A 15460-nucleotide genomic window follows, 5' to 3' on the forward strand; every position below is an offset into this window, starting at 1 on the left:
CGCATCTCATAATTTCAGTAGAAAGTCAAATGTAATTGAGCAATACTAACATGACAAAGTTGATACCATTTTTCAAGGCTCTATTAACCTGTCTAAACTGGGGAGTCATAGACTATGTCCTGAAGGATAAGAACACGTATATAAAAACGTTTCCTTTGTCCGCTCCTGAATCTAATATCATTGAAATGTGTTGATTGTCAGTTGCTATATACAGGTGCTGAGTGTTTAAAGTTCCCATTTGCACAGGAGCCATTAGTCTAGCTTCTAAAATGGACTTAGTGTTTATTTGTGAAATTTCAAAGAATATATTCATATGCCCACCATAATTCTCTAATTCTTTGACTGTCTAGAAACAAATTAGTTTATATCCAGAAATTTGGTCAGTATTGCTACTTGGGGTTCTCCAAATCACTACATATGGGTATGGTGGTTCATTAGAAATACTTAATGTATTTCTTGGGGTTAAAATAAATGTGAAATTAAAAGAATGTTACTTTCGGTAATATTAAAGCATAAAAGGTAAATATGCTTAAACTCCTGTAGGCTATTCATACAAGTTTAATCTTTTTGTTACAGATTGTCTTGAAAACATGAAATAGAAATTTTCTTTTGTGTAACTTGTATATGTCTAGCTTGTGTTGATTACTGAATTGCATGAATTGCATTTGTTGTCATCTTCAGTCATAGACCCATTATGAGAACAGGTTTGAACTGAAATGTGCTTTTCTTTTCTGTGGTGTGTTAATAACCTTAAGACAACTTGTGGAGCAATTATTTGGAGAAAGGAGAGATACTGGAGAAAGCACATCACCCATCTGTTGATGCAGCAGGTCAGAAGAACAATCTTCATTTGTACGTGCTTTCAGATATAGCTACTTCATTCATGGTGCTGGTTGGCATCTTCTTCCCTTCTGTGACTGGTGAGAATACTGGGAAAAGGGGGCATCTTGGGTCTCTGCGCTTTCTTTGCTCCTTTGGTCTTACGTCCAAAATGTATTTTCAGGCATCATGGCTGGTTCAAACAGATCGGGGGACCTCAAAGATGCACAGAAATCCATTCCTGTTGGAACAATTCTTGCCATTGTCACCACATCACTAGTCTGTATCCTTTTAAAATTAGCAGAGTCCTAGAACACTGTTTCAGATGAGTGACTGTGTATCTGATTCATGGAACTGCTTTCAGTTGACTCAGCTGTCAGTGCGAATGTCATCAGTTAGTGAAAACTGAGACAGTTGTTGAGCTGAAAGCATCTGAATTGTTACCTTGTTTTCCATCCCTTTTTTTGGTTTGTTTTTTTGCATTTCAGTTGCTTTTCTTTGCTACGCAGTGGTCTGTTGCTTCTCAGACTGGTTGAGTGCTAGTAGGTTTTTTTTTTTAAGGATGTAATGGACCATTGAAATGTGGAGATCATAAATTTCTGTTTCTTAAATAGGCCTTTTAGTTCAGTGGCATCAAGCAGTATGCATTTTCTTGAACATTTTAAAGTAAGAGAATCGAGAGTTAGGGAACATCCAGACGGATATACTAAATTAGTCTAAGTGCTTCTTGGATTTCATGTGCAGGATCAGCTTATTCACCAGTGCAGGGTGTGGGTTGGTGTTTTTGTTTTTGTTTGTGGTTGTTTTAACACATCTGATGTAGTGTTACTCCATGGCTCTTAGCTACATCCCCAGTTAGCGTGCGTGGAAGTCTTACAAGCACTGCGCTCAGGAGCAGGTTCCACGTAGCTGTGAATGATTTGTTCCCAGCCTGTTTCCGCTGAGACTGGAGCACTGAATTTGCAGAGTATTAGGGTGTTCCTGATACCCCATTTCTAGGTGCTGAGTATGTGTTCAGAGGAACAACCTCTGTCACAGTTGTAGATGTCAGGTTTCATGTGTGATTCAACTCTTGAGGGCTTAGGTCTGTGGGGCCTTTGCTTAGGAAAGGCTGCCCTTTTTCTCTCTTCTCTCTTGCTTTGGTCTTTGGACTTCATCGAGCTGTTGATGCCCTAAACTACAGTTTATTGAGGTCAGAGATTAAAAAAAAAAAAAGACAAAAAAAAAAAAAGAAAAAAAGTAGGGAGGCAATTAATTATAGGCAACTTACCGGGACTTCTCCGTAAGAGCTATTGAAAAAATGCCGCCCAAAGGGTGGCTGGCTGAGCTGGTGCCTGTCGTGGAACCTCTGCTGTTTTAAACTGTGATTTTTACCAAACCTTGCCACGCTATAACTCAGGCTCCCAGCTTCGTAGGAGCACAGCCTTTTCCAGGTGTCACTTCTGGAACTGGCCCTTTACTGAATATTCTGTGTTTCCCCTGAACATTATAGCTATTAAAACAGTTTCAGACATCACCCCCAGCTCTAGTGTTACAAACAGGTTTTTTTCAGTTCAAAATTTATTTCTTGCTGGATGACTTTATACCTAGATATTAACACGCCACCCAGTGGAAAGCTCACACCATAATTTTTAGAAGCAATCAGTATTTCCCCTTTTATTACTCTTTGTATTTTACAATTACATTTTAGAGCTAGAAGGTAGAGTTTAGGATTGTAACATCCATGTCAACTTAAATCACAAAGTCAAAACCTTACTGGAATGACAGACCAAAAGACCTGAAATATTTTGTATTGCCCGATGCAGAATTAGTCCAGCCTAATAACAAAACCAGTATTCAAAGACCTACTGATGATCTGCGTGACATCAGAGACCATGAAATGAGAAAGTGCAAGCTAATGGTTTGCTATCCATTCAAAACATCTTCAGATGAAGGAAAAGGGGACAGATATTTTAATATCAATTTCTGTTTTATCTTAATAGCAGATTAAATTGGTGTTAACTTTAAAGGAAATAATCTTACATATAATCTCCTTTATCCTACTTTTTAAAATTAGCTTTTTAAAAAATTGCATCTTAGAACAATGACTGTTTATCACTTTTAATATTAAAAGGTATGCGTGAGCACTGAGATTAATTTACTGGGCAACTTTATCAAGTATTTATAAGAGATGCTGCTGTGCGAATGTCATAGGGCAGAGGCATGCATTGAACTTTTCACAGTATGTTCTGTGGTTATTTACATCTGCCCTGTTTAAATAAATCTTGCTTCCTTAGCACACTCTGTACTCAAGACTTCAGTTGTGTATTATTATTTGGAGCCTGCATAGAAGGTGTAGTCCTGAGAGATAAGTAAGTAACCATTATGTTTTACTGCTTTAACATTTTCCTTTCTTTTTGCAGGGAAGGTATGTTCTTCTGCACTTTTTTTTTTTTTTTTTTCTTCTGGGTGCCTTTTGGTAAAGGATGTTTTGGGAATCTCCTTGTATCTAATTTAATGTTTTGTAGCCTGGTCCCTCAGATTTTAAATCCTGTGTTTTAATTTTTTTTAAACCTATTTTAACCTTGTTGCCTATTTTGCCAGGAATATTCTTTTCAAAGATCAGATCCCCAAAACAGGATCCCCCAAAATAAACTATAGGTTTTATTTTTTTTATAGACAAAACATAATACAGCAGAAATCTTTGTTTTTCCTGCTGTGGTATGGTGTTCCCCCCACCACTTCTGTCCTCTTTTTAGCTCCTAGGTTTTGGCAAAATTATTCTTTAGAAATTTTTTCTTTATTATTTTTTTTTTTTTTTTTTACAAATTGAGCTTACAAGCTTTTCTGGATTCATCACCTACTGAGAAACAATTACTGATTTTTATGAAGTATTGATAATATCAATGATATTTTGCTGAACAGCTTAAGTAGTTTCAGCCTATGGTATGTTAGCAGATAGCTTGCATTACTCGGTTTATTTATTTTTTTTAAACACTTGCTGACCATGGTCCCCTAAGTCAAGGGCCAGTATAACGTATATTCCCTGACCTATACCAAAGAAAAACCTTAAAGGATAGGTGGCTAGCCCGCACTTAGGTCTGTACATGTTAGGAGAAACTATTTCCTCATAACCTTTGTAATCATTTTCTTGCATGCAAATCAGACTGTAAAACCCAACCAGAGATCCATAACAGGATAAAATTGGTATTTGGTTATCTCTGCCCTCAGATTATTAATTCTCAAACACTTCAGTCTATAAATCTGGTAACAGTGTTCCTAAGTGCTAGATTTTACAAGTGCGTTTTCTGAAATCTCCCCTCATGTTGATAGTCTTTTTCCAGTAGAAGCAGGGAAGTGCTTGTGAATAAAATTCTGTCTGGAGGAAAAAGGAAAAGCCCACACCCTTCTGTAGGAGTGTGCAATACTGGATTGTGCCTGCTTAACCTGTGCTGAAAAGGCTTAAAGCAAAAAATCCAGAGAACATCCCTGGTTGGTTATTTTAGACAATGAACTTAATCTTTTGTGTTAAGAACTGCATATTACAAGCTGAAAGTAGGAAATTATACTCTGCTAATAGAGCAAGAGTTTTAGAATAAATAGTCAAAAGAAAGGTTTCAAATTGCTAAACTCAGGCTACAGACACTTCCTATCTGTGTATTGAGAGTAACTGAGATAGTTTGCTAACGCTGTATTTCCCATTCAGGAAAATAACATCTCCAAACCGACCCAGAAAACCAAACGTGAGAATCAAAATGCTCTTTTAAACACGCGTGTGTCGCTGTTCTTCCTGCAGGTATGGCGACGCAGTGAACAAGAACTTAGTGGTGGGCACCCTGTCCTGGCCCTCGCCGTGGGTCATTGTAATAGGCTCCTTCTTCTCCACTTGTGGGGCAGGTTTACAGAGCCTTACTGGGGCCCCTCGGCTGCTGCAAGCTATAGCAAAGGACAACATTATTCCTTTCCTCTGGGTTTGTACATGTTAAAGAATGGCATTCTGTACATAGTAAATCTCCACCTAGTTGACTTTATATTCTTAGAAATCAGATTTATTTTTCCCAGTTTGCTTAACATTTAAATGAAGATGATTTTTTTTTTTTTTTATTTTAATGCTTTGTTTTCTTTTGTTAAAAACTAGGAATATTTTTAAAGGAGCTTGAATAGACATATATGGTAATTTTATGAAGAAATCTAACATCTAATTCAGTGAAGCAGAGAAAGCCTTTAGAGTTATTTGGCTCCTTGCTCTAGAGAAATAGTATGTCGGCAAATTGCTGCTGTTTTGAACATAATTTTTGTTGTTATTATTATAACTTCATGAAATACTTGGCAAGCATGCTTTATGTTTAATGATGAAAGTTGAAAATGTTTCTGTTCAGGTTTTTGGCCATGGCAAAGCAAATGGTGAACCAACGTGGGCTCTTCTGTTAACGGCGTTAATTGCTGAGCTGGGGATCCTTATTGCTTCGCTTGACATGGTGGCTCCAATTCTCTCAATGTAAGAAGGGCAGTTGCTATAAATAAATGTGATTATGCTTTTGGGTTTTGCTAATCTGATTGCTTTTCAGAACCATATCTTAAAGCAATAAAGCATATTGCTGGAACCTAAGTTCCACTTTTGTTTCTATGAATATCTGGCTTTACACTTAAATCAGCTCGTTCTTGCTCTGGAGCATATCATGAATAGATGTATTTTTGCTATTGCTGGATTATTATTGTCTTTGGAAAAATGTTATTTTTAACATAGAACATTGTGAAAGATGAGGGTAATGCTGCAGAGAGATCTAGCTAGGTCCAATTAAAATACTTTTCTAACTACTTTGCACTGATAGTTATCAGATAGATATCAGGCTAATAAAAATTAGGGGGTAGGCGCATGATAAGGCAGATGAATTTTAGCTGTATGTCATGAGTGTGGTTATAATACGTGCCAAAAGTGTATACATGAGTATACTAAAGGTTTTTTTTTCTCCTTCTCCCTCATCTCTAGGTTTTTCTTGATGTGTTACCTTTTTGTTAATCTAGCATGTGCAGTACAAACACTTCTGAGAACTCCAAACTGGCGGCCCCGATTTAAATACTATCACTGGTAAGCAAATGGCTGGTGTGCGCTACGTCTAGTCTGTAATCCATGAGGTGGGCTTTGGAAGAACCCTCTCCCTGAGGGTTATGGGCATGCTCTATTTTTGTGGATATTTGCCCTAGACAACAAGGCAACAATGTAATATTCATCATCAACCTGAACCAAGATACTTAATGGGATGAGAGTTTCATTCCCACAATGGGATGTTAGAACTTCGTGGTGGGGGAGGGATGCACTGGGAGCTTGACTTTCATTGTCAGTTCAGAACAGGAACTTTAAAGAAAAAAGAAGCAAGAAAAAATTGACTTGTTCTTAGCTTTTCTCTCCCACTACTCACTAATATCCTTGTGTTTTTTTTTTTTTTTTTGTTTTAGGGCCCTGTCATTTTTAGGCATGAGTATTTGCCTGGCATTGATGTTCATTTCATCTTGGTATTATGCTCTGGTAGCTATGCTTATCGCGGGCATGATATACAAGTACATTGAATATCAAGGGTAAGTATTAGGTGGATAGAAGAGGACAGGAAGGAGATTGGGTCTATTTTTTATAACTTATCTCTAGCCCTCATGTTTGGAGAAGGAATGGGTGCTGTCTAGAGACGTGAATTGGAGACTTTCTCCTGTTAGTACTTTTTTCATTGTTTTGTTGTGTCAGTGCAGAACAAAAGCCTCTGAAATCTTTGGGACATGCTTTGTTAGGCCTCCAGAGGCGTTCTGTGAAATTCCTGCATCACAGGAAACAAACTGTGGCTGGGGACTATGTTTTTGCTGTCTATCACGCACCATTACTTCAGGCCCAGAACACCTGAAGGCAGCCACCTTTTAATCCAGTTTATCTGGTGCAAAGGTTTGTCCTTGAAAAAGGACAGTCCTTGGGGGCGTGGGGGGGAAGTCCTTGAAAAGCTGAATCCTTGGTTAGGCTGCCTGAGGTAGTTAATATCTTATGGGGTGAGGCTGGGCGTGTGGCCGTATAACTTAATTTTATTAAATCATGTATTGAAAGGCCTGGTGTTTGTTTAGGCTTGGGAAACCTCATCTGTAGTGGAGTATTGGTTACAAATGAAACACAGAAAGATGTTGTTGTCATACACCAGATATGTGCGTTTTGCTCATGTGGTGCATAGCATGTGACACGTACTTATACATACATGTGATACACACACACATACATCTGATAAATAGTATGATTCACGTTATAAGGTAATGATTTCTCTAACATAGCTGTAAGTGTGCAAATAAATGCCACTATGTGTTGGCTAAACTGTGCCTTCTTCACAGGGCGGAGAAGGAGTGGGGTGATGGTATCCGGGGTCTTTCACTCAGTGCAGCAAGATATGCCTTACTCAGACTGGAGGAGGGTCCTCCGCACACAAAGAACTGGAGGTACTCATTTTAGTCTAGTAAAATGCAATCAGTCATGGTTATCTGCTTACAGGTAAGGAATTGAACTGAACGACAAATAGGATTTTTTGCGGTCTATGTGGATGAATTTAAATTCTCAGAAAAGAAAACACAGTGAGCCTGTATAAGCTGTCCTGACACTGAGTTAGCCCTACTGTGTGGGCCCTGTATGGGCAGACTGTTCTTATGCTTTGGATTTTTAATCAGACTCTGGTGAGCTCAGAAGTGAAACTTGAGGAAACTGTAGAGATCTGTGAGTACAGAGGCCCAGAGACCCATGCAACTTGCCTGGGGTGCATGAAGAAGTCACTGCTATCACTCTAGGCCTGAAAACTGGAACAGTAGCCAACATTTCTCCCTCTCACCTTGTGTGTTGAAGCCCAACTGTGTGAGCAAGAACACTCTTCTCTATTACGGGTTGCACAGCTCTCCTCTTAGGCTCTGAACATGAGTAGTAGAAGTCTGCCTTAAATAAGCGTTCTATATATTCTTATATATGCCTAATCATAGCTTGAGAGAGAATATGCTTAATTGATTTATAGTGGTACCTTAAGGGACAGAAGGCAGGGGGGATCTGTATGTTTAGATAAAATATTTGTATTTCCCTAATGTTTGGTACAAATATCCAAATAGATCTGGAGGGACAGGCTTATTGCATGAATACAGTGTGTGCTCCAGTTGTACTTAACAGAGCCTTGAAGATGAAACGCATAAATAAGACACTAATGCAAGCCTCTTAAGCTAAGTACATGAAAGGTTTTACTGTCAAAATGGTACAGCAGAAGAATTCCCTCACTACTTCAAATCTGCCTTGAGTCAAGAGGAATAAAGTTAATATTAATTAGAACCCTTCTAATGTGTGAATTATAGAAAGACCATACCGCATTGTTGCTGATGTCAGAGTTAATATTCAAGCACAGCTGGCATAACAGTCTGTTAAAAGTGTTTTTGTAAAACGTCAATAAAGATTACATTTCCATTTTTATTTTCTCTAGGCCTCAGTTGCTGGTGCTTCTGAAACTCGATGAAGATTTACATGTGAAATACCCTAGACTGTTAACATTTGCATCCCAGCTGAAAGCTGGCAAAGGTTTGACTATCATAGGATCAGTGATCCAGGGGAATTTCTTGGAGACGTATGGAGAAGCCCAGGCTGCTGAACAGGTCAGTGTTTTAAACGTAAATTCCTAAAGGAAAAAGAGGGGTGAGTGGAGAAAGAACTGAAAAGTTGCATAATCATACATGGAAAAAGATACATCAGTAAGACCTCCATCAAACGCAGGATTACTCTAGTAGTCCCACACCTGTTCAGTAAAGAGTTTGCAAACATGTTTCATTTGTCCATTTGTGGCTTCAGGAATGTAAGACCAGTGCTTGCAACTTGTATAAAAAGCCTTACTGCATAAAACAATCTTGATTTATTAAAAAAAAAAAAAAAAAAAAAGTCACTCTTTGAGTTTATGTATGCTGATTAATGGAGGAAAGGGGACTATGTAGTTTTCTGAACCTAAGAATTGTTTCTTGATATGCACTTAGCAAATTTGCTGTGTTCTTTCTTTCAGTGTCTTGGTAAATTTATCACAAAAAAGCATGAAGGGACAGTCTTGAAAATTTGTTAATGCATCATTTCATCTTCCCCGCTGCATAAACATGATGTCATAGCCCTGTTTACATCTGTTTAGTTAAACCATGTCATTGTGGTTTTTCTCCAGAAGCTTTTTATAAAGGAACATCATTACAAATGGAAAACTGTTTCATAGGCCCATGGGTTGAGTTTGTGTGTTTGTTTTTAAACAAAGTATGGCATTATTGATAGATGTGGGGTTTTGGTGTTATATATGTAGAATGAATATAATGAAACAGCATGTTATACATAGGAATCTAAAACAGAAAATTCAAGTGAAACTAATTAACCTCAGATTAATAAAAAGCGGTTGTTCTAGGATTAGCAAGTGAAATAGTAACAGATCTTCCTAACAATTACTATTCTTACAAATAAAGGACTATAACAAATAGCTTTTTTTGATAGAAATAATTATGCTTGGAAAGGAACTATGTATGTTTTAAACAAGTATTAGATACCATTAGTGGGCATTTTCTATTCTGTTTTTTAAGGAAAGTAGAGGAGCAGAACTTTGCCTTAAAATGCTTTTCGCCTGTGCACATGTGAAGCAGGAATTTACACTGTAATCAAATGATGCAGAAAAACTTGGTTGTGAGGTTTTTCCTTGTCTGTCTTCCAGACTATTAAGAATATGATGGACATTGAGAAGGTGAAAGGATTTTGTCAAGTAGTTGTAGCCAATAAAGTTCGAGAAGGAATTGCCCACTTGATTCAGTCCTGTGGACTAGGTGGCATGAAACACAATACCGTGGTTTTGGGATGGCCATATGGCTGGAGGCAAAGTGAAGATCCAAGGTCATGGAAAACATTTATAGGTTAGTTTTGAAGGTTCTGTGTGATCAAACATTCTTCACCAAGGTGTTTATTACATACACAGTGCACACTGTGGCTTTTTAACAGAATCTATGAAATTTGTTTTTTTTCTACTATTTGTGGTTTCTTCTGTTGATCATGAACTTATTCTCTGGTTAACAAAGTTAAGCCTTAGAAAATAAATGCAATCTGATAAATTTGTGCTATTGCTAGTGTTTTTTAAAAAATATAGTAATCTAGAGCCCTTACACTTGTGTTACAAAAGGAGTAAATAGAGCAATTGAAGTTTCATAGGGGAAAGAAAATATCTCCTATGATACCAGCTGATGTGGTTGAGGACAGAGGGGAGAAATATAGCTATGCTTTCAGGCAAAGCAACCAGCAAATCCTGTTACCAGTAGATGATTTCTCATAAAACTTCTCTGTTTTGAATATCACTTTTCCTAGATAAGGAGACCTAAGAAAGATTTTTTTTTTTTTTTTTTTTTTTTCCCCAAAGATTAGTTTAGGAGCTAAAACTCATCTCTCTGCAATGAACACTTAAGAAATGATGGACTTGAGACATACTGTTTTTATGGCAAACTATAATTTATTTCCTAGATAACCTCTGTCTTTTCACAGGTGCTAAATTATCCACCTCTTTATTGTTGGAGCTAACACTCTCCTTGCATTCCCCTCCTTCCTCCAAGGTCTCAGATGGTCCAACTATTTAATGCAGTCAAATTAGAACTGAGCAGATGCTTTCTTCTTGTACATGGCCTTGAAGATCACTGCTTTGATTTCAAATCTGAAGTAGGGCTTGTATTCCTGAAAGTCTGTTTTATCCTAGCTATGTCATTTGGTCCGACCTGACTGTACAGGCCTTGCTGTACTCACTTTTCTGTATGGTTTCTTGGCATTTGCTCAGCGAGTAGTTCTTCTGCCATAGATCACCCTCGCAGCATTGAAGGTAACTGTTTGTTGTTCTTCTTGGCAGGTACTGTTCGCTGCACAACCGCAGCTCATTTGGCCCTATTGGTTCCCAAAAATGTGTCTTTCTACCCTAGCAACCATGAGCGTTACAATGAAGGCAACATTGATGTGTGGTGGATTGTGCATGATGGAGGCATGTTGATGTTGCTTCCTTTTCTGCTCAAACAGCACAAAGTAAGGAGCTAGAAAAGTGTACTTGTTATTACCTACTTCTGTGTGCATCAGTGTGAAGAAACATGGCCCAGTAGCAGAGCCTATGTTGATAAACAAGAGTGGGTTGTATTGGTAAGGTTCTGTGTTGTCGCGCAAACTGTTACTGGCTCAAGTGTACTAAGAGCTTATGTTTCCTCACCAGGTTTGGAGAAAATGCAAAATGAGAATTTTTACTGTGGCCCAGATGGACGACAACAGCATACAGATGAAGAAGGACTTGGCTACCTTCCTCTATCAACTCCGAATAGAGGCAGAGGTAGAAGTGGTAGAAATGGTAAGGGATTGAGCCAGTCTTTCACTTTATGATGTAAATGGTGGTGTTTGCTTATGACATGATTATGAGAGCAATATTTTTCTTATTTCTGCAGCACAATAGTGATATCTCAGCATATACTTATGAGCGAACTCTTATGATGGAGCAGAGATCTCAGATGCTGAGGCAAATGAGGCTGACAAAAACAGAGAGGGAAAGGGAGGTATGTCATTTGCAGTTGATTACTGTGGACTGCTGAGGTAGATGAAACAGTGCCTTCCTGGTAATGTTTTATATAGCTGCTTCTTGAATTTAACTCCTGTGTTCTAAAGCTGTAAGAAATACTTTTAATGAAGCTTTTAGGTTTTTTCAGTTGTTGTGTCCAAAAATTGCATAGTCACTGAAAAGCCTGGCTGTACTTGCAAAGCCACACTAGAAATATTTGAGGGAAAATGATGGCAGTATGTAAGCTGTAGAAATGATCTGTGTGTTCCCCTTTGCAGTGTAAATGATACTCAGGGACCTGAGGATGTAAGTTTCAACCCTTTTTTGACCTTGTTTTTGGTTTATATGGGATATCTGGTGTTTGTTGCAATTATAGTATATCCTGTTTTCCTACTGCAAATTTCATTCCAGTTTAGACCGTTAGGACACTTAGCAATGAAAGGTGCAGGCTATATCTTATTTTTGTTCATGTGTCTGTCAAACTTTTTTTGTCATCAATTTTGGGTTAGACTTGCCTCTTGTTTCAGGCTATCTCTTGATGAGAGACGGACTGTCTCTTTCTCCTAGTATAGATTCAGCCTCTGTTAGTCCAAATTCTGCATGGCTCACACCCATCAAAACAGTATGAACTCAGTTTGGTATGCAAGATTACTGTCTAGGCCAGACGTTTGGTATCTGAGCTGCCCTAGATGCTATATTGACTGTAAAATGGAAGGATACAATGGAAAAAAGCTTTCCATTGCTCAAAAGGAACCAGAGAAGGTAAAATAAAGTCTCTGAATTCACCTTGTCATTCATGTGCTCTTTAGGCTCAGCTGGTAAAGGATAGACACTCAATAGCACGTCTGGAGAGCTTGTACTCGGATGAAGAAGATGAGACGGACCCAGTTCCCGAGAACATTCAGATGACCTGGACAAAGGAAAAATGTGACTCTGAGAAGCGGAACCGAAGCAGTGCTGTGGGAAGCTTTAGAGATCTGATCAGCATTAAGCCGTGAGTCTTGTCAGAGTCAACACCTTGTGCCTCCTAAAGTCTAGTTGTGCTGTGCTTTTACTATCCTTTTTCCCCCCTGATCCTTGGTTTAGGACTGCACGGTATGCCTGACACCTCACTACTGAAAGGACAGCAGTTAGCCTCCTGAGAAATTGCTAACCAATTAAATGTAACACAAATGCCTCAGTATTTATACTTAGTATAGTCAAATTCTAAACTGGAGCTGTTACATATTATAACCCTCCTCCTGTCTCCCTAAAACCTCAACAAAACACGTTTGAAAAAGCAAATTTCACTGATCTAATATGAAGTGTGGATGTCTAACGCGGCAAGGAAGAACTGGTGGCATCTGTTAGAACTGGAGATGGCGGTGGATGACTGGGAATGGAAGACGCGTGTGTGAGAAAATCATCGAAGACAGATTCACTGTTGTAGGAGCACTGACATGTAACAGCAGCCTTAGTATTACCATGTGGGTGCCCCTCAAATAGCTGGAAGTGAAGCTCTACATGTTGCTTTGTATTAAAAGGCACAAATCTCCTGTGACCTCTTTGATGTATTATATCTTGCACCAAGAGCCCACTCAGAGTCAGCTTTGCCTACCTGGCAAAGTTCCAGATTGCTTATTACTTATAAATCAGTGAATTCCAGTCTCTTTTAGGATGAATCATACATAGTTTATATACTGTAGAAATTCTGCTGAATTTGGTGTTAACTACCTGTACTTTTTCCTCTTCCATGCTTTCAGAGAGTGGGAAAACTTGTAAGTTTGTTATTTAACTTAGAAGTACATTAAGATGGTTGAGAGGGAAGATTTCATTTTCTCAACTAAAAGCTGGAAAATTATATGTAATTATGGAAGAACAGAAAAGGAGTCAGAGTTGAACAGAATCTTAGCAATGTTTTTGAAGGGAGCAGGATTAGCCACTTAAGCGAAGTATCATTATAAATAACATGGAACAAAACTACAGGAGTTATCCTGACAAGAACCAAATCAGGAAAGAGAAGAATTTACAGGTTTGAGCCTATTTTCTCAAGCAGAATATGGCATAAGATTTGGAAACATTACTCATTTAGAGAAACTAATTCTACAACACTGCTATGATGTTTCTGGCGGTTTCTGAACACTAAGCAAACCCTTTCTTATAGCCTACATCTTCAGATAAGTGGGGAGATGCCAGTTTTAAAGGTCACTTTGGAGAATGCCAAACCTTTAGTTTTCAATTACTTTTCCAAAACTATACATAGTTTATAACAGTGCATTTTTTTTCTGGTGCTGTTTTCTTCCTCGCTTCCTGTAAACATAATCTGGCCTCTGTGTTGTCCCTGGCTTTCTGATGCTGACGTGGTAAAGACAGGAGATGTTCTTGCTTTTATTAAATAAAATAATATGAAATAACAGAGAGGTAATTCAAAGTAGATAAACTGTGTTGTTAGTATAAGAAATATTAATCATACCATTGCATCTTCTATTTTCTGTATATATAGACTATTTCTTTGCAAAGCCAAAATCAGAAATCTACATTCAGAAAAGAAGCAAAGTTACTAAAGACTTTAACTTGTAACATATAAAGCTGAAACAACAAAACTACAGATTCATATTCAACTCAGTTCTCCTTAATACCAGTTTTTAATATATTAAAATAAAGAAAATAAGTGGAAAATCCTCAAAGCTGCAAAGGGAGAATATATTCTCCCTTTGAGTCTATTTCTGTTTTGCTTTTCCTTTTAGGTTACCAAAATAGTGATTGAGTTCCTGTAGCAAGGAAACATTCCCTGGCTCAAAATCCCCCTAGGATACTTTCCAGTTCTGTTCCTGCATGAATTGATGTTATTTTGTGATGATAGCTTCTGAATAATTAATCCTGTACCTCTTTTAGCCTGGTTTCCTAAGGAACAGAGGCTTATGAGATCATGCTGCATCTATTCCCTTCTCTCCCATAACTTTTGAACCAAGTGGCTACTCAAATTTGAAAGCATGATTGAGATTTCAAAGATGCTCAGATCATACATGTTTTCTCTTGACAATAGTCAGCCAGACAGAGAGGCCGATTAGTGCCTAACTGAAGGAAAGGTTTAAATTCTTACTAAATACCAGGAAAGACCCATAAGCAGGCATGCTTCCCACCGTGCGCAGGCTGCGTTCCAACCCGCCAATCCACAGAAAATCAAGCTTTCTCTGGACATGTCAGCTGCTGTTCAACCCAAAAAGACAAGTGCACTTGTGAAAAGTCTGGGCTAAGCACAGTGCTGCCGGTTTCCTGCTCGGTTCTGATGGGTCTCTGAGAAAGAGTTTTCTGGTACCAAGTCCTGAGAGGTGCATGGTCGGTGCTGCCATGGGAGTGAGGGGATCCAGAGAGGCCTGCCAGAAGTGAAGGCTCTGCAGCCACACGTGTCCCTGGTCAGAGAGCATGCACTCTTGTGCAAGTGGGTTTTAACTTCTTGTGCAAGACTGTATGATCTGTATAAAGTGCCCTTCTTGAAGGGTCTTTTAACTTTGAAATCTGAAGACCTGACTCCAGGATGGAATAGCAGTAGCTGAAGAACTATCCAAGAAATCTTTTGTATCTTCCTTATATTACTGTATGTTGAGTTGACATTTAATAGAGTATTTAGGAGACTTATAGTTTGCTTTGAATGACTTTTTAATCATTCAGTTTTCAGAGGCCAGAGGCATGTTTTTTCTGAACAGTAAATCTGAATGTGATTCTTCAACAGGAACCAGTCTAATGTCCGAAGGATGCACACAGCAGTGAAGCTAAATGAAGTTATTGTAAATAGGTCCCATGATGCCAGACTTGTTCTCCTCAACATGCCTGGTCCTCCAAAGAATACTGATGGTGATGAAAACTGTATCCTTTCAGGGAAGGCGTGGTCCGCATATGAGATCTTTCTTTAATCTATGTGCTTGCATTTATTTTACTAGAAATGTTGTCAAGCTGTAATATGTGACAAATTGTCCACTGAATGGAGGGTACTGGCTTGTGGCTCATGTACAGTAATTGCTTAAAGTAAAACATGGCACTGGTTGCTCTGGGAGCCTTTGAGGTATGAAGTCAGTCTTGTCTGGATCCTAACTGAATTC

At 38.4% G+C, this 15460-nt stretch overlaps 1 protein-coding gene across 6 annotated transcripts in view; it reads left to right on the plus strand.

Annotated features, from left to right (window-relative positions):
* SLC12A4 (solute carrier family 12 member 4) overlaps positions 1-15460 on the plus strand; it is a 50228-nt gene that overhangs the window by 31845 nt on the left and 2923 nt on the right. For all 6 annotated transcript variants that reach the window (XR_010391370.1, XR_010391371.1, XM_064519500.1 and 3 more), the window contains 15 exons: positions 756-920; positions 1004-1102; positions 3113-3170; positions 4595-4769; positions 5178-5296; positions 5789-5887; positions 6256-6375; positions 7159-7263; positions 8277-8445; positions 9525-9720; positions 10695-10864; positions 11046-11177; positions 11272-11379; positions 12191-12375; positions 15094-15227. Coding sequence is in view for 4 of the 6 variants with exons in the window: in XM_064519500.1 (XP_064375570.1) it covers positions 756-920; positions 1004-1102; positions 3113-3170; positions 4595-4769; positions 5178-5296; positions 5789-5887; positions 6256-6375; positions 7159-7263; positions 8277-8445; positions 9525-9720; positions 10695-10864; positions 11046-11177; positions 11272-11379; positions 12191-12375; positions 15094-15227 (2034 nt within the window). In the remaining 2 variants the exon portion in view is untranslated. The remainder of the gene's footprint in view (positions 1-755; positions 921-1003; positions 1103-3112; positions 3171-4594; positions 4770-5177; positions 5297-5788; positions 5888-6255; positions 6376-7158; positions 7264-8276; positions 8446-9524; positions 9721-10694; positions 10865-11045; positions 11178-11271; positions 11380-12190; positions 12376-15093; positions 15228-15460) is intronic.

The sequence above is a fragment of the Dromaius novaehollandiae genome, chromosome 13, assembly GCF_036370855.1.
Source record: "Dromaius novaehollandiae isolate bDroNov1 chromosome 13, bDroNov1.hap1, whole genome shotgun sequence".
Lineage (NCBI taxonomy): Eukaryota > Metazoa > Chordata > Aves > Casuariiformes > Dromaiidae > Dromaius > Dromaius novaehollandiae.